Raw genomic sequence first — 19,858 nt, 5'->3', positions numbered from 1 at the left:
AACTCACGACGTCATGTGACGTCGCGCGACGTATCGGAACTTTTTCCCATTGCCGAAAATGGGATGGGCGCGGTTTCTCCATGACGCTCCGGCCCGCGGGCCGGCAGTTTGACACCCCTGTTCTAAGTAGTCTTAAATAAGAACGGTTACTGCGATAACACAATCTATGGTCATGGTGCCTTATGATCCCCGATGCTACCATACTACGTTTCTTTTACTTTTCAGTTTATTTTGAATTTACTCATTACTACCTTTTCTGCTGAGAGTGAGATATGTGGGATATGTGTTTCTCAGCAAAGGTAGGTCAGCTAAGATAAAGGATGGGTCCACAATTATCCAGGGAGATCTATGTTTATGTAGATACTTGAACATCAATTTCTCAACTCCAAGACTTTAACTCCTGCCCAATTCTACCCTTCTGTTCTTGGCATGGATTTATTTAGGAACTTTTTTTAATCACATCTTACTATTTTTTTATAAATGACTCAGGGTGGTGAACATATTGAATATTCCTGTCAACATCCAACTTGAGAATCCAAATAAAGTGCCAGGTTCATTCTGAATATCTTACTGCTTATTGAATACATGGCATGGTAATGTTGAAGCAAAACTAACTCTGAGGTTCCCAGATACCAGTTCATAGAATTAAACAATAATTTCTCCAGCCAAACCCCCACCCTCTCATGTAGTCCATGTAAACAATTTCAGTTTGTTACGGGAACCGTCTGCTTCCTCTCCACACCTGATGCAGTGTCCTTGAAAAGGTTTCAGGCTCTCACGGTCTTCAGTGGAATCATAGAGGTTTCATTTCTCCATCTAACCCATTCTAAAGCAACTCTAATGGCAAGCTGAAATGAAAAGGCACGTAGGTGCCAAAGTTTCATTCTTGACACTCCTTCCTCTTTCCATTTTCCTCCCAACAACAACCCCATGAGGTGGCTGGGCTGTAAAAGAGTAACTGGCCCAAGTCAATCAGCTGGCTTTCATGGCTAAGGTGGGACTAGAACTCACTGTCTCTTGGTTGTTTCTTGACAGGTACCTTTAGCACTAGACCAAACTGGCTGTCCCTTCCTAGCTGTGATGAACTGGTCACGTACAGGTAGTCCTCTACATACAACCAATCATTTAGCAACCATTCAAAGTTGCAACAGCACTGAAAACAGTGACTTAAAACCATTCCTCACAGTTATGATCATTATAGCCTTCCCACAGTCAACGTGATCAAAGCTCAAGCACTTGGCAATTGGCATGTATTTACAACAATTGCAAAGTCCCAGGGTCATGTCATGACTATTTGTAACCTTCCCAGCTGGCTTCCAACCTGCAGTCAATGCGGGGAGCCAGGTTCACCTAATTGCATGATTCACTTAACAACTGCAGTGATTCCCTTAACGACCGTGGCAAAAAGAGGTCATAAAATTGGAATGATTCACTGAACAACCACCTTATTTAGCAATGGAAATTCTGGTTTCAATTGTGGTTGCATAAGTTGAGGACTAGGTGTATTGGATCTTTCCTGACAACTTTCAGTCCTACTTTAAAATTCAGAGCTACTGACGAATGCTCGTTTATAATGGTGTTTGACCTACCGCTGGTAATGCTGCGAGTATTTGTCGTTTGTTTCATTTGGCTCTTGTGATTGATTGTATTTATTAGAAATCTGCAGATTTTCATCCTCCAAGGAGCTGATCAAGTTTCCTGCCACTGGTATAATGAAGACAATCTGTCGTGAAAGAAAGCTTGATTGTCTAATGACAGCTCCAAACACCAGTAAAAAAAATGAAGCCACAGCACAGATGTCAATAAAAGTACCACATGCTGCTGTAATGCAGAAATGTTTGTTTTATTATACGAACAATATTATTTTTATTTTTTCAGGCATTTCCCAGCTCAAACAAGCCTCAACATAGCAACTGACAAGTGTTTTTTTTTTCTCTCAGGCATGGGAGAGCAAGAAAAAAACAACTGGATTATTGTTGACTCCTTGTTTTTGTTTGTCGCTGTTTACTGAAACTCGACAAAAGCAAAATAAGTGACCCTTTCCCCCCCTCCCTTCTTTCCCAAATCAACAGAAAGGAAAGAAGAACACAACAGCAGAGCTTCAAGAACCTGACAGTATTTTGCTTCCCTGGCGTCATCACCAGAATTCTTATGGACTCAGGCGTCAAAAGCGAGATTGGGTCATCCCGCCAATCAACGTGCCAGAAAATTCGAGAGGACCCTTCCCACAGCAGCTTGTTAGGGTGAGTGGAATGCCAGAATACTCTATACCTGTCTGTAAGTTCAATGGAGATTACATTTCCCAAAGCTTGTTAGTGGATTATCTTTAGAAAGAAACAGTAGACTTCCAAGTTGGACTTGAGACAAGACTTGTCCTCAAACAGACTGTTCGTGCTTTACAAGGATGTGCCATTCAGTAGTCACCAATGAATATGAATGCATTGATAGACGGTTGTAAAAAACTGAAAACACGAATACTATAAAAAGAGCACAAAAAAGCAGTGAAATAAGAGAACCGTCATATATACCAGGGGTCCCCAACCCCCAGTCAGTGGACCGGTACCGGGCCGTGACATGCCAGCAACCGATCCACACAAACAAGCAAAGCCCCATCCATGGGATGCAGGCAGCACACAAAACCACGCATTCTCTGGTCCACAGAAAAATTTTTCTCCACAGAACTGATCCGTGGTGCCGAAAAGGTTGGGGACCTCTGACATATACTTTGAAGCACAAAGATTTGTTCAGGTGTTAATGTGGCATAATTTGGAAATAGTGAATTCAGGTTTTGCCATGATAAGATAAGAAGCACAACAACAAGTACTTGCACTAATTTTATTATAAGGTTATATTAACAGAATCTTGCCGGTTTGAAAGTACATCTCTCCGTCCCTCACCTTTACAGACCAAGAAACTAGGGAGAGTCCCTTTTGATACATTTTCCAGGCCCCTGTTCCTTTTATGGACTCACCTGCCTCTTGCCTGATCATTATTCAGATTTTATAAGCAGGGAAGAAAACTATTTTAATTAAATAGTAATCTGCATGATACATTGTACATCAATGCATGGGGTACTTTACAGGAAACAAAACATAGGACCCTGTTCTCAAGAATCCTAGAATCTAGAATTTGCATCAGGGAAAAGGAAGGGGAGGAAAAAAATGGGACCTGGTTAAATGGGAAAGCCAATTTTTAATTTCTACTTGAGCTATGTACAGGCTGACTCATAAAAGTACATGTATTTGTATGCTTTATTAGGTTTCTTTTTCCTTTTGTTGTGTCCAGTTTTGCGTTTTACTTGGCAAGGATTTTCAGAAGTGGTTTGCCATTGCCGTCTTCCTAGGGCTGAGAAAGAGTGACTGGCCCAAGGGCACTCAGCTGCCTTTGTTGCTTCAGGTGGGACTAGAACTCAGAGTCTTTTAGTTTCTAGCATGATCCTTAACCACTACATCACACTGGCTCTCATTAGATTAATTATCCACCACCAGAGGTTTAAAGTAATAAAAAAATGAAAGAAAGAAATGGGAATATGGGTCAATAAAAGGGATATCTGGACAGTGATTGACAACCATGTGTGGCCAGTGTTTTTTCAGTGTGGTGGGATGTAGTGCAGAGTTACAGAAGGGAGGGGCTCTTTCCCAGGGGAGCCTGAAATGTCTGGTAGGCAGGAAGACAGTGAAGGTGGAGCCTCCCTAGCAATTCACAGAGTATATCTAATAGTTATACAGATAGTTGCTTTAGTCTGGCAAGATTCTGTTTGTAGGCGATCAACAATAAAGAACTTGTTGTTGTTAGTTGCGAAGTCGTGTCCGACCCATCGCGACCCTATGGACAATGTTCCTCCAGGCCTTCCTGTCCTCTACCATCTTCTGGAGTCCATTTAAGCTCACGCCTACTGCTTCAGTGACTCCATCCAGCCACCTCATTCTCTGTCGTCCCCTTCTTTTCTTGCCCTCAACCTTTCCCAGCATGAGGCTCTTCTCCAGTGAGTCGTTCCTTCTCATGAGGTGGCCAAAGTATTTGAGTTTCAGCTTCAGGATCTGGCCTTCTAAATAGCAGTCAGGGTTGATCTCTTCTAGGACTGACTAGTTTGATCGCCTTGCAGTCCAAGGGACTCGCAGGAGTCTTCTCCAGCACCATAGTTCAAAGGCCTCAATTCTTTGGCGCTCAGCCTTTCTTATGGTCCAGCTTTCACTGCCATACATTGCAACTGGGAAGACCATAGCCTTGACTATACACACTTTTGTTGACAGGGTGATGTCTCTGCTTTTTAGTGTTGCTGGGTTCATTGACATCCAGCAACTGCCATTTGAAGAGGTATGGACTTCAACTGGCTTGGGGTATTCTGGGAGTTGAAGTCCACAGTTCTTCAAGTTGCTGAGGCCGAGAAACATTATAGCTGTTTTCCTTCAGAAAACTTACAGCAATAGAGCTGGCAAAACAAAGATCATTAAAATGATCACATTACAATACAGATAGTTCTCGACTTACGACCACAATTGAGCCCAAAATCTTCATTGCTAAGGATGTTGTTGAGTGAGTTTTGCCCCATTTTATGACAATTTTCTGCCCCAGTTGTTAAGCAAATGACTATAACTGTTAAGTGAATCATGTGGTCATTAAGCAAATCTGGCTTTCTCTTTGACTTTGCTTGTTGGAAGTCGACGGGGAAGGTTACAAATGGTGATCACATGATCCCGAGACAGTTCAAGTATCATAAATATTTGCCAGTTGCCAATCGACCAAATTTTAATCACGTGACCATGGGGATGCTGCAACAGTCGTAAGTGTGAAAAAAGGTCTTAACTTACTTTTTTCAATGATGTCGTAACTTTAAACAGTCACTAAATGAATGGTTGTCAGTTGAGGACTCCCTGTAAACAATAGAGAAGTTGAGACAGAGAGGCTATAACCCATTTTGAAGATAAGGAGACCCTTCACATCGGGATTCATGGGTATAGCAATAGCACTTAGACTTATATACCACTTCACAGTGCTTTAAAGTCCTCTCTAAGCAGTTTGCAGTTTGCAATATTACCCCCAACAATCTGGATCCTCATTTTACTGACCTCAGAAGAATGGAAGGCTGAGTCAAGCTTGAGCCAGTCAGGACTGAACACCTGGCAGTGGGCAGAGTCGGCCTGCAATACTGCATTCTAACCATTGTGCCACCATGGCAACAGAACAGAATAGCAATAGCAATAGCACTTAGACTTATATATCACTTCACAGTGCTTTATAGCCCTCTCTAAGCAGTTTACAGAGTCAGCATATGGCCCCCAGCAATCTGGGCCCTCATTTTACCCATTGTCATGCCTCTGTCGGAGCCTGAATCTGCGGAGGACAATGAGCTGGAATGGGACCCTATGGAGGGTGAGGGAGAGGTGTCTGTGGTTTCAGAGGAAGAAGGAAGAGCAGGCCGAGGCAGGCCAGGGCCCTTCAGGATTGGGACAGGATGAACAGGAGAGGCAGAGTTCAGGCGATGAGCAAGGGCCACCCCCACCTGATCCTAGAGCACGGAGAGTGGAGAGAAGGAGGGAACAACACAGGCAGGCTTAACTACTTGGGAGGAGAGAGTCCCACCACTCTCCACAAGGCACACCCGGAGACAGATTTAAGGAGACGCTGTGGGGAGGGGCATTTGTCGGGAACAAATGCTGATTCCTTGGAGTTTTGAGTGTTGTTGCTGATCTTTTGTTCTGTGACTTCTGCTTGGAAACCTGGAAATTCTGACTATTGGACTGACTGACAACGTTGCTTGAATGTTTAAAGACCTCGGACTGTATTTTGGATTCTCTTTTGAAACTGCTCAGGCAAGCTTGTATTCACACAGACTCATTAGTTTTATGACTTATGTGTTATTCCTTGTTCTCTCTGTGGCCTTGAGTACATTCCTCTTCTATTCAGACTGTATGTGAAACTACTTGCAGCCAGAGTCAGCTGAAGGGGTGTATGTTTTCTTTTGTTGAAGGCTTGCCCCAAAGGTGGGAGCATTTGGGGGAAATTTGGAACAATTAAAGGACTGTTTGAATTGCCAGCTGACTGCATTGCCTCTGTGCTGTGCCCTGGGTCATCACACCCACCTTGGAAGGATGGAAGGCTGAGTCAACCTTGAGGCCTGTCAGGATCAAACTGCTGGCAGTTGGCAGAATTAGCCTGCAATACTGCATTCTAACCACTGCACCACCATGGCTTGGTACGGCATACATTGGGCACCAAAACTCTTGGTTCATTTCTCTTGTCTTCCTTTTAAGCCTTGTATGCTGCTCAGCTAACATTGATCACATCTGGCAGAAATCTGATTGTTTAGTTACTTTGGTTGGACGGGAACAAACCGGTTGCTAGTTTCTAACCCATTTGTCTTCTCTTACAACCATATTCATTCATGCACTCTTGATGGACTGTTAGATGCACATGTGAGTGAAACATTTTGTCACTGGTCAAAATGCCCTTCATCAAGTTAGTGAGTTTGTAAATCATACCACATCTTTAGCAACACTTATCACCCCCCTTGGAAATGACAAACTATTCAGCGTGAGCATTTCTCTCCAACCAAAACATTTATAAAATACAGCATAGGAAAGTTTAAACCATAAGGGGAGAAAAAAAATAGATGTATCTGATGCCAGGAACTGTAGCAAAATGTACAACAGAACACCACATTCATGAAGCTTTTCTGTTTGAAAGCCAGTACTGAGTAAAACAAAAAGCCGATAAGAGGAGTGCACATTTTGTCAAGTTGTCCTCTAGAATAAAATTGCAGCATAATTGCAAGAAATTTCAGGAAATAATTGGAGAAAATGAGGATGGATCATTTGCAGCCTTGTCAAGAAATAATGTTTAGCAAGTTGTTTCCAGAGGGTTAAAATGAATGCAGTCATTACCTGCTCTGTACTGATTAGCCATTGCCTTGCAAAGTGCCTGACGTTCAGAAACAAAACAAAACAAAAAAACCCCACAAAATGGTTGGCTTAATCCCCCAAGGTATGAACAGACTCGATCACATAAATTACATCTGAACATTCACATCCTCAATCTGCCATAGGTTCAGGAAGGGTGCTTAAAACATAATGCAGATGTTCACCCTCTAGAAGTCAGCTCTTACAATTTTCTTTTTTCCCAGAGAGCAAGAAAGAACTAACCATCTCTAGGAGCCCCAGGTGGCATAGCTAATGGTGATGGATGCCAGTAGTTCAGCAACATCTAAAAAGCTATAGGTTTCCTACTGGTTTAATATATATTGAGTCCATGGCAAGTGATGGAGTAAGTAGAGTTACCCCAGCTGACGATAATATAAGGGAAAAGAACTACAAATGCTCACGGTTGGTATCAAAAAGAAATTGGTGCAGCTGAACGATCTTCTTCCACTTTTCAGCTGTATCCTTTTTTGGGTTTCAGATCTGCTATTCCTACAGTTGTTTGGAGAGCTGCAAGTTCTGTTTGTTCTCTACACCTACTGGAGAAATGGGGGACCATGGCACCTTTATGACTTGTGGACTTCAACTCCCAGAATTCCTGAGCCATGAGGTCTGCATTCTGGGAGTTGAAGTCCATATGGTTCCCCACTCCTGCTCTACTGTATAAGAAAGCCATTGGATGCAATCAAAGCTGACTTTTGATGGCTACACTGACCCATTCTTTTTCCTTTTCCTTTCTCTTTCTTTCTTTTTTCCTTTTTCCTTTCTCCTTTTTCCGTTTTCCTTTCTCCTTTTTCCATTTTTCTTTTTTCCTTTTTTGGCAACAAACAGAAATTGATTGGTAATCCTTTCTCGGGATTATTATTTTTTTTACTTATTAGGTAAGCCTGTAATCCTAGGATTTCTTGAGACACTTCATTTCAGGTTCCAATTAGATCCAACATAAATATGTTTTAGCATAATGAAAAAAAATATGTTTTGACCATACATCTGGGAAGCTCAAACAGTCACTGGTCCTCCTGCTACATTTTCCCATGAACCATGAAATATATGTTGCATTATAATCTGTTGTTTGCAATAAACAAATGGTAAAGTCAAAATATCATTGCACCGTTTGAAAATATGCAACTTTTTATATGCAAAATTGCATATAAGTATGTCAGTCTCAGGTGCTCTCTAAACTTGTGCCATGCGCCCTAAAGATCCACTCCCCAATGAAGAAAAATCCTCCGTCGTGTACAAGATGTCATGCCAGAATTGCAATTGCAATTACATTGGGGAGATGGCAAAATGACTGAGGACTAGGGTGCATGAACACAAGCTCGCTATTAGAAGACAAGAACAACATTCACAGGTGTGGGCACACATGGCTACACACAACCACGTCTTTAATCTAACAGGGACCGAGGCGATTGCCAGTGACAACACTAAAGGCGGCCACTTGTTTAAGGAAGCTTGGTTTTCAAACCACTCCTCTATCAACCGGCACATAGACCTCCCCCCTGCACACCAGGCACTAAGGAATTGGGAAGAGGAACGACGTGCGCGATATGAAGACAAACAGCGCAAGCATTCACAGAGTGCCTCTTTGTATCAAAATCAAGATTGCAACAACACACAACCAACCTGCAATGTAGAACACAGGGAAGAAGAGAAACAACCATTTAGGACCTCTGGTATGAGAACACGGGCAATGACTAGAGCTATGGCTACAACACATGGAACTATCAGCAATTCACTTTTAACAACAGATACCCAGAGACAACTACATCCCCCAAAAATGGATGCGCGACAACTCAAAGAAATACGGCCGACCTCAACAAACAGACTGGTGATGCGCTCCATGAGCAGAGTTGCAGACACCAACAGTATAAACGCGATCTCCCCACCCCAGCATTTCCATCCTGACATTGGCAGTTAGCCAACGAAAGCTTGATCTTTTAGCAATAAAAACTGTTTTAGTTTTTCTTATTCCATCCCAATGTTGGCTCAGTGGGTTAGGACACTGAGCTTGTCGATCAGAAGGTCAGTAGTTTGGCAGGTCGAATCCCGAGTGCCGTGTAACAGAGTGAGCACCTGTTACTCGTCCCAGCTTCTGCCAAACTAGCAGTTCGAAAGCACGTAAAAATGCAAGTAGAAAAATAGGGACCACTCCGGTGGGAAGGTAACAGCGTTCCGTGCGCCTTTGGCGTCTAGTCATGCCGGCCACATGACCACGGAGACATCCTCGGACAAGCACTGGCTCTTTGGCTTTGAAACGGAGATGAGCACCGGCCCCTAGAGTTGGAAACGACTAGCATGCATGTGCGGGGGAACCTTTACCTTTATATATATATATATATATATATATATATATATATATATATATATATATATATATATATATATATATATATATATATATATATATATATATATATATATATATACAGAGAGAGAGAGAGAGAGAGAGATTAGATATAGATATAGATATAGATATAGATATAGATATATAGATATATAGATATATAGATAGATATAGATAGATATAGATATAGATATAGATATAGATATATATTCCCAGTTCTATATAGTGGTTCATGGTGCAAATAGAAATATTTGACTTATTAATTAGATTTGTTTGCCGCCCATCTCGCTTCAAGGCAACTCTGGACTGCTTACAACATTTAATACGCCAACAGTTCTTGCCATCGGACCTGCCTTTTAATTAAAAAAATAACGGTTTGACCTTTCATGTGCAATAACTGGGCAAATAAGGAGTACGTTCACTTGTGCCCATTGGGAACGCAAGATGATCAGTGTAGAAGAACAGATGAGTGTGCTCCTGTTACATCCGTGTGCTCTCAGGTTTAGCTTATAGTCACTCACTCATGCACGCACACGCACATACCTGGAAAATTACCACACTCAAATCACTTTCAACTGAACACTGAGGCACAAATGGTTCTTTAGAATACACAGGGACCCAGTGAATTTAAAACAACAGCAAACTTTGCTGGTTAAGAGAGAGAGAGAGGGAGAGAAAGAGAGACAGAGACAGAGACTCTGTTGTCCACATTTACCCAATGTCCTCAACTAGGTTGGCAGGTACTAGCCAGAGGGACAGAAGCCGCCAAGTCTAGATCCAAAAATGACACAAAGAGCGGGTGGTGGTGGTTTTCAGGACCCCTTTTATCCCCTTTTATCATTGCTATGTTCTGGTTGAGGGGGGGGGGCTTCTCATGTGCTCAGGCTCAACTTTTATCTGATTCAGGTGAGATTTCCCCCCCTTTGTTTCCTTAACGACTTGGTTCCTTCCTTCCTTTCTCCACCTTGCTTACGTGCTTGCTTCACCTTTAGGAATAGTCTCTACATCCCTCCATGCCATTTGTAGGGCTATGTGATTGTATGTGGCTTTTTAAAGCCAATTCTGTCCTCAGGCTATTTGTTTAAAGTAGTTTGGATTCATTTGAAACCTAGAGGCAATTGTTTTTTTCTAGCTCCTTCCTCTAGATCTGGCTTCCCATTGCGAAGGATGCAAAGCTCCACTTTTGGGGAAGTTGATTATCTGCTTGTCAGTATTTTTAGCCAGGCAGTGGGTGAATGAAGCTGGATGTGACCTACAGAAGCTTGACGTACGGCCTGTTCAGCTAAGATGAACTGAAATGCTCTGTTTATTAACGCATTTCATTCTCGGGGAAAATATGGTAAATGAAACAAGCAAGGCCACGTTATTCTTGCAAATGTATTCAACCCCCCCTGTCAGCTGCAATCTCACTTCATTCCAGAAATGGGCCTAGGATTCCTCTGCTAATACATGGCTTTCATTAAGCAATAGTGTGAATATGCCAGTGACCAGAAATGGTGGTATTCTTTTCAGAAGTTGAAACTGGTGTTGAGGAGCAGGACAGGGGCATCAAAAGTGGCCAAAACCATAGTGAGAGAACTTAGCTTCTTTAAAAAAAAGGGGGAAAAAAGCCAACACTGCCAAAAAAGCCAACATAATCAACATAATTCTAGGTTGCATTAACAGAGGGATAGAATCAAGATCAGATGAAGTGTTCACACCAACTTATAATGCCTTGGTAAGGCCACACTTGGAATATTGCGTCCAGTTATTATAATAATAATAATAATAATAATAATAATAATAATAATAATAATAATAATAATAATAATAATAATAATAATAATAATAATAATAATAATAATAATAATAATAATAATAATAAGAAGAAGAAGAAGAAGAAGAAGAAGAAGAAGAAGAAGAAGAAGAAGAAGAAGAAGAAGAAGTTGGAAGGGACCTTGGAGGTCATCTAGTCCAACCCCCTGCTCAGGCAGGAAACCCTATACCATTTCAGACAAATGGCTGTCCAGTCTCTTCTTAAAAATTTCCAGTGTTGGAGCATTCACCACTTCTGGAGGCCGGTTGTTCCACTGGTTAATTGTTCTAACTGTCAGGAAGTTTCTCCTTAGTTCTAGGTTGCTTCTCTCCTTGACTAGTTTCCATCCGTTGCTTCTTGTCCTGCTTTCAGGTGCTTTGGAGAATAGCTTGACTCCCTCTTCTTTGTGGCAGCCCCTGATTGCCATGATGTAAAAAAAATGTTGAGACTCTACAAAGTTGATTAGTGGGCTGGACGTTAAAATATACAGTATAAAGAATGGTTGCTGGAATTGGGTATGTCTAGTTTAACAAAGAAAAGAACAACGGGGGACATGATAGCAGTATTTCAATATCTCAGGGGTTGCCACAAAAAAGAGGGAGTCAACCTATTCTCCAAATCACCTAAAGGCAGGACAAGAAGCAATGGATGGAAACTAATCAAGAAGAAAAGCAACCTAGAACTAAGGGGAAGTTTCCTGATGGTTAGAACTATTAACCAGTAGAATAACTTGCCTCCAGAAGTTGTGGGTGCTCCAACACTAGACGTTTTTTAGACGCGAAAGCATTCCCTTTTAGTAAAGCCTAGCATCACTCTTCCTGAAGGATTTCCAAGGGAGCAAGTGTGTTTGCAGGGTATGGTTAAGAAAAATTAAGATAGTGGAAGTGGGAGGCCAAAAGACCAGGCAGAATTTTGATTGCATATCAACAGGTGTCATTTTGACACTTCTTCTGAATGTCCTAGGTTTATTTAAGCATGTAAGGTGCTATAGTTACTGTGTATTGCTGATGTTGGTCAGCAATATAGTTATATTGCTGAAGTTGGTCCCCAAGATGCAGAATTTAACAGAGGGTCCCTAATCATTTGGAAAATCTGCATCTAGAACCAATTAGTTCAACTAGAATCCTGCAGCTGAAAAATGGGAACTTGCAAAGAAAGTTGAGTTCCCTCTGTGGAATATTTCTGAACATTTATGAAACCTCTTTGTAGAAAATGATGAAATTACCAGTCATAGGCCATTGTTCTCAATAGAACATGCTATTTGGAATGTAATGTTCCTGAATGCATTAACCTCTAACTATATGAGGGGGAAAACAACAGATGGTATTTTGTCTGTCATCAGGCAAGCTTTGTTGATTGCAGGACTAGCAAGCATTCTCCTTTTTTGCTTTTCTTTCTCCTCCTTTTTTCCCTAAGGAAAACCACTGAAAAAGTATCATGGAGCATGCCTTGGTGGAGTTTCCTTCACTAAACACATAGACAAATATCTAAAGCTTGGCACTCAGATAAAGCAGCCATCAGCTGGCACATAGACATAAAAACATCCACATACCATTAAAAAGAGATGATCAAAAAGTTCAAAGATCACAGTACCCCGTTGCCAGCAATTAATGCCCAAATAATGAGAGATTAACAGCGAGTTTAATACCAAAGCAACAATCGAGCAGTAAAGAATACCCCAGTCAAGAAACTACCAACTCAGACAAACAGTCAAATAATCAAAAGACAGCCTAAGCAAGGAACTTGTTTAAGCACCAGGAAAATCAGGAGATGTAGACAGTTCAAATAGGTATAAAAATTTATTGTTTACAAGAATATGAATGATTAACAGCCAAGGGAAATTAGTGGGAGATAAGAGTAGAAGGAACTCAAGATGGGCTAGATTTAGATCTGTTGTGGGTACAAAGGGACTCATGACTGATGATGCATTTGACCCCACCATCAGGCTCAGCCTGTTCATCTCCTACAACACCACTAAGAACACTCCTACAAACACTGACAGGGCAAGCCACTTGTATATAAACAGAGACCAAACCCCATTACCTTCTAGCACTGTTGATAGTGATGTAAGTAGTTAGCTTTAGTTTGACAAGCGTTACTTTAAAGCAGTTTCCTTTATTGTTCCTCATCTATAGACAGAAACCTTGCCAAATTAAAGCAGATTACTTGCACCATAAAATATATACTCTGGAAACTGTTAAGAAGGAGCTGTTCTCACCCTCTTTCTCCCACACCAACTATCTGAATGTCACTGTCTCTTGCTTCTGTGGAATACAGCCCCTTCCTCCTGGGAATCCAGACTACATTCCACCACACATAGACCTGTTAAGATAAAATTAAGACAGTCATTGCCACTACTTCACAATGTGTTACTCAAAGGAATCTAAAAGAGAGTTGGCTGATTACAGGATAAGTAGCAGTATTGTTGTCACCTGGAAGAGGTATGTAGATAACAACTGAAAATGAAAGGTCATATATGCAGATGCAACTTCCCATCTCAGGTGACAAGTCTAAACTATTGCAAATTAGGGGGGATGCTGAATTTGCTAATTAAACTTCTTGAGAGAGAGCAAAATAGAAATATGTATTTGAAAACAGGAATTATTGCACCAGTTGTAAGGAGACACATACATACTCTGGGTTGATTCTCACTTTAAATTATCCTCAGGTGCAACTTTTAGAATGATATCCAATAGCTGTTTGTGAAATTTGCATAATTCAAAATACTTTTTTATGCAGCTTCTCTCAACTCTGATTATCACTGATAGAGAAATGGCATACACACTCATTGAAATAAATAAATCCAATTGAGCTAATCAAATAAATCAAAGAGGAGGGATCTCTGCATTTTGCTTTCCTCTCTCTGCTCCCTGGGATCCATGCCTACTACTATAACTTCTATCCCAAAGCTTCCCACTTTCCTTCGATGGAATGATTTTTTTATTGCCTATTTTGTGATCCTGAATAATTGGGAAAAGAATAATGAATGTGATTTAGGCAACTGGGTTACTCACTTTTTTGAGAACCTCTGAATATTTTTTCTCTGCTTTAAAAAAAAATTCTGTTTCTATACTTTGTGCCCCTTCATGGATTACTGCCTTGTCGTGGCGAAGGGGCTTGCGTAATTCAATGAAGCTATGAGCTATGCCGTGCAGGGCCACCCAAGACGGACAGGTCATAGCTGAGAATTCTGACAAAACGTGATCCACTGGAGAAGGAAATGGCAACCCACTCCAGTATCTTTGCCATGAAAACCCTATGGACAGTACCAAAAGGCAAAACGATATGACGCTGGAAGATGAGCCCCTCAGGTCGGAAGGTGTCCAATATGCTACTGGGGAAGAGCAGAGGGCTAGTACTAGTAGCGCCAGAAAGAATGAAGCGACTGGGCCAAAGCCGAAAGGACGCTCAGCTGTGGATGTGTCTGGTGGTGAAAGGAAAGTCCGATGCTGTAAAGATTTTTTCTCCATAGGAACCTGGAATGTAAGATCCATGAATCAAGGAAAGCTGGACGTGGTCAAACAAGAGATGACAAGACTGAACATCGACATCTTAGGTATCAGCGAACTAAAATGGACAGGAATGGGTGAATTTAATTCAGATGACCATCAGGTATACTACTGCGGGCAAGAATCCGTCAGAAGAAATGGAGTAGCCTTCATAGTCAATAAAAGAGTAGGAAAATCAATACTGGGATACAATCCTCAAAATGACAGAATGATCTCAGTTCGAATCCAAGGGAAACCATTCAATATCACAGTAGTCCAAGTCTATGCCCCAACCACCAGTGCTGAAGAGGATGAAATTGACCGGTTCTATGAAGCCCTACAGCACCTTATAGAAGTAACACCAAAAAATGATGTCCTTATCATCATGGGGGATTGGAATGCTAAAGTAGGAATCCAAAAGATAACTGGAATAACAGGCAAGTTTGGCCTTGGAGTACAAAATGAAGCAGGGCACAGGCTGATAGAATTTTGTCAAGAGAATACGATGGTCATAGCAAACACTCTTTTCCAACAACCCAAGAGACGGCTCTACACATGGACATCACCAGACGGTCAACACAGAAATCAGATTGACTATATGCTCTGCAGCCAAAGATGGAGAAGCTCTATACAGTCGGTAAAAACAAGACCAGGAGCTGACTGTGGCTCAGACCATGAGCTTCTCCTTGCAAAGTTTAGGCTTAAACTGAAGAAAGTAGGGAAAAGCACTAGGCCACTCAGGTATGAATTAAATCATATCCCTGTTGAATATACAGTAGAGGTGACAAATAGATTTAAGGAATTAGATCTGATAGACAGAGTGCCTGAAGAACTATGGACAGAGGTTCGCGACATTGTACAACAGGTAGCAACCAAAACCATCCCAAAGAAAAAGAAATGCAAGAAAGCAAAATGGCTGTCTGAGGAAGCTTTGCAAATAGCTGAGGAAAGGAGGAAAGCGAAAGGCAAGGGAGAAAAACATAGATATGCCCAATTGAATGCAGAATTCCAGAGAATAGCTAGAAGAGATAAGAATGCCTTCTTAAATGAACAGTGCAAAGAAATAGAAGAAAACAATAGAATAGGGAGGACCAGAGATCTTTTCAAGAAAATTGGAGAGATGAAGGGAACATTCCATGCAAAAATGGGCATGATAAAGGACCAAAATGGCAGGGACCTAACAGAGGCAGAAGAGATTAAGAAGAGGTGGCAAAATTACACAGAAGAACTATACAAGAATGAGCTTAACGTCCCAGATAATCACAATGAGGTGGTCACTGACCTCGAGCCAGACATCCTAGAATGTGAAGTGAAGTGGGCCTTAGAAAAGCTGAGCAACAACAAAGCTAGTGGAGGTGACAGTATTCCAGCTGAGCTATTCAAAATCTTAAAAGACAGTGCAGTAAAAGTGCTACACTCAATTTGCCAGCAAATTTGGAAAACTCAACAGTGGCCACAGGATTGGAAAAGATCAGTTTACATTCCAATTCCAAAGAAAGGCAGTGCCAAAGAATGTTCAAACTATCGCACCATTGCACTCATTTCTCATGCTAGTAAAGTCATGCTTAAAATTCTACAAGCTAGACTCCAGCAGTATGTGGATCGAGAACTACCAGAAATACAGGCAGGATTTCGAAGAGGCAGAGGAACTAGAGATCAAATTGCCAACATACGCTGGATCATGGAGAAAGCTAGAGAGTTCCAGAAAAACATCTACTTCTGCTTCATTGACTATGCTAAAGCCTTTGATTGTGTGGATCATAACAAACTGTGGCAAGTTCTTAAAGAGATGGGAGTACCAGACCATCTTATTTGTCTCTTGAGAAACCTATATGCGGGCCAAGAAGCAACAGTGAGAACTGGACACGGAACCACTGATTGGTTCAAAATTGGGAAAGGAGTCCGGCAAGGCTGTATACTGTCGCCCTGCCTATTTAACTTATATGCAGAGCACATCATGAGAAAGGCAGGGCTAGATGAATCAAAAGTTGGAATTAAGATTGCTGGAAGAAATATCAACAACCTAAGATACGCAGATGATACCACTCTAATGGCAGAAAGTGAAGAAGAACTAAAGAGCCTCTTGTTGCGGGTGAAGAAGGAGAGTGCAAAACTTGGGTTGAAACTTAACATTAAGAAAACCAAGATCATGGCATCTGGCCCTCTCAATTCCTGGCAAATAGATGGGGAAGAAATGGAGGTAGTGACAGATTTTGTTTTCCTGGGCTCCAAGATCACTGCAGATGGGGACTGTAGCCAAGAAATTAAAAGACGCTTGCTCCTGGGAAGGAAAGCCATGGCAAATCTAGACAGCACACTAAAAAGCAGAGACATCACCCTGTCAACAAAAGTGCGTATAGTCAAGGCTATGGTCTTCCCAGTTGCAATGTATGGCAGTGAAAGTTGGACCATAAGAAAGGCTGAGCGCCAAAGAATTGAGGCCTTTGAACTATGGTGCTGGAGAAGACTCCTGCGAGTCCCTTGGACTGCAAGGCGATCAAACCGGTCAGTCCTAGAGGAGATCAACCCTGACTGCTCTTTAGAAGGCCAGATCCTGAAGCTAAAACTCAAATACTTTGGCCACCTAATGAGAAGGAAGGACTCACTGGAGAAGAGCCTAATGCTGGGAAAGATTGAGGGCAAGAGAAGAAGGGGACGACAGAGAATGAGGTGGCTGGATGGAGTCACTGAAGCAGTAGGCGTGAGCTTAAATGGACTCCAGAAGATGGTAGAAGACAGGAAGGCCTGGAGGAATGTTGTCCATAGGGTCGCGATGAGTCGGACACGACTTCGCAGCTAACAACAACAACAACATACTTTGTGAGTCCAAAGCAGTTGTGTTTAATCTGTAGGAGAAGGGTACAAAGAGACTGGGGGTAGAGTCAAGAGAGGACTCAGCCTAAAATCATTATGTTCCCACAAGTGGTCCAGGTCCAGTCCCTCTTGAATTCTGTTGACTCTTATCTAGTGTCAATTTCATGTAGGCCTGTTACTTGACTAGATTCCTGTGTACCAGTATGAGCAATAAATCACCTTAACTTGAATTTATCATATGGCCCAAAGTATTCAAATTCCAGTTATTTGAACTTCTGCTTTTTCCATCAAGAGTTGGAGAATGGCAAAGTTGGAAACAGAAGTCTTTTAAAAATTAACAGTTTTCCCCACCCTCCAAGTTATATTTATTATTTTAATTTATTTTTTCCCACTGAATAAAATTGGTACAGGCAGTCGTCAACTTACGACCAGTCATTTTAAAAACATTCAGAGTCAAAACAGCCTCGGAAGAGATGCTTTGCACCCCATAAAGCACTATCAGCCATCATAAAATGTTGGCACCATGCTATCACATGATAGTCATATAGCTATGTTTTGGGAGCTTGACAGCCAGTTCTCCTTTATGTCCAGTTGTAGCATCCTGTAGTCACTTGACCTCAATTTCTAACCCAGAAGAATGGGTTCACTTAATGACGGTCCCATTTGCTTAACAACCACAGTGATTCATGTAATGACCACTGCAAAAAAAAATTGAAAAAACAAATCTGGTCACTTGAGTGCCTCAGTTTACAACTGCAGTAACTTACAACTGGATTTCCTGTACCAATTATGGTCATAAGTCATGGTCTACTTGTAGTGATCATAGAGAAAGTCTTCAGAGATCTGGCTTAACTGTGCTCAGTCCAGCATCACTTGACTCTACTATACCGTTTTTAGGGAAGGTGTTATCTCAATTCCATATGTGGTCTTGGACCCATCCAGTGGCAGATGCCATAACACAGAACCAAGTTTGAAAAATCTTTGCAGGTAATCTTCGATTTACAACCACTACTGAGTCCAAAATTTCTGTTGCTAAGTGAGACATATGTTAAGTGAGTTTTGCCCCATTTTACAACCTTTGCTACCACAGTTGTTAAGTGGATCACTGCAGGTTTAAGTTAGTAGCATGGTTGTTATGTGCATCTGGCTTCCCCATTGACTTTGCTCATCACACGGTCACAGAAGGGGATCACATGACCCTGGGACAATGCAACCGTCATAAGTACAAGTCAGTTGCCAAGCATCTGAATTTTGATCACATGACCATGGGGATGCCACAACGGTCGTGTGAAAAACAGTCCTAACTCACTTATTTCACTGCTGTTTTTAACTTCGAACAGTCACTAAATGAACTGTTGTAAGCCGAGGACTACCTGTATTGCTGTGTTTGTAAATTTCGGCTTCTAACTCAGAGGATTCAGATGAAATCAATAAGGAGGCCCCGGCGGGTGAGACCAATCAGAAATCTTCCTCCATCTTGGGGGTAAATCCAAGCAGTCAGAAGTGCACCATTAAGAACATAATACAAACAGAATTAAGGATGAAAAATTACAAAGGGATAGAATTTTAACAGGTTACAGAATCTTGGTCATACCCCTTCTTGGCAATTGCAATTTACATATTAAGTAGCAATGTCTACCTATTGTTGAGAGCTGATTAAGAAACCACCCAACTGTGCATCATGAAATTTGGGATATCCAGAGAACGTTCCGGAACAATACCTCTGTTTTCCAGAGACACAAGGAAAAAAACATCCCTCTGTTGTTCTTCAGGGCCTTGAGGCTGAACTGAGAGAAACAGATGGTCCTGTGGATTTTATTTAGGGTCATTAAAAAAATAAATGAAATTAAAATATCTGTGATCCGTGTGAGAAATGTTACTATGGTTGCTGGTAACAGCTTTTCTGAAGCGAGTGGCCAATTAAGAAGCAAATCAACTGTCCAGAGTTGATGTGTAAGTCAGCCCTGTGTTTCTCGCACCCCAAGGTAATGGACAATTATGTGTTTAGTTTCACAATATGTTTACTAGCATGGAAATGGTATGGAGAGGAAAAAATGTCTAAACGCAGCCAACCAGGTTTTGTGCAGTTCTCTTTCCCTTAGAGCAACCAGTGGCAGGTTGTAACTTAACTCAGAATGATCCTTTAGATTAGTATTTCTTTAACGTGTGAACTCCAATACCCAGAATTCCCCTGCATGCATTGCCAAAGCCTGGAACACTATTATAGACAAGCCTTGCCAGTGTACTTTTGGGGCAAAGACACATGGGATATTATGATGGAATGTCATAAAGAGGTGGATTCTGGGTGTATTCCACATGAGTAAGAGACAACTTAGCCCAGATATTACGTGTGAGAGAAAGAGGGTGAAGACAGCCCCTCCCTAATAGTCCACAGAGTATATCATAGATACAGATAGCAGATATGTGAAACAATTAAAAAAAACTCAGCTTGGAAGAATCTCCATGTGTTGTTTTTGGTTTCGGCCCTGGCAATCAT

The 19,858-nt window shown here is 41.5% G+C and overlaps 1 protein-coding gene across 1 annotated transcript in view; it reads left to right on the top strand.

Annotated features, from left to right (window-relative positions):
• CDH4 (cadherin 4) overlaps window positions 1-19,858 on the top strand; it is a gene marked incomplete at its 5' end in the record, with an annotated part of 1,039,205 nt that overhangs the window by 714,046 nt on the left and 305,301 nt on the right. Inside the window, one exon of the mRNA XM_081323640.1 lies at window positions 2,073-2,243. Coding sequence (XP_081179766.1) covers window positions 2,073-2,243 — 171 coding nt within the window. The remainder of the gene's footprint in view (window positions 1-2,072; window positions 2,244-19,858) is intronic.

This window comes from Vipera berus (genome assembly GCF_964194415.1).
Source record: "Vipera berus genome assembly, chromosome: 3".
Taxonomy (NCBI): domain Eukaryota; kingdom Metazoa; phylum Chordata; class Lepidosauria; order Squamata; family Viperidae; genus Vipera; species Vipera berus.
This window is presented reverse-complemented; position numbering and strand designations above follow the sequence as displayed.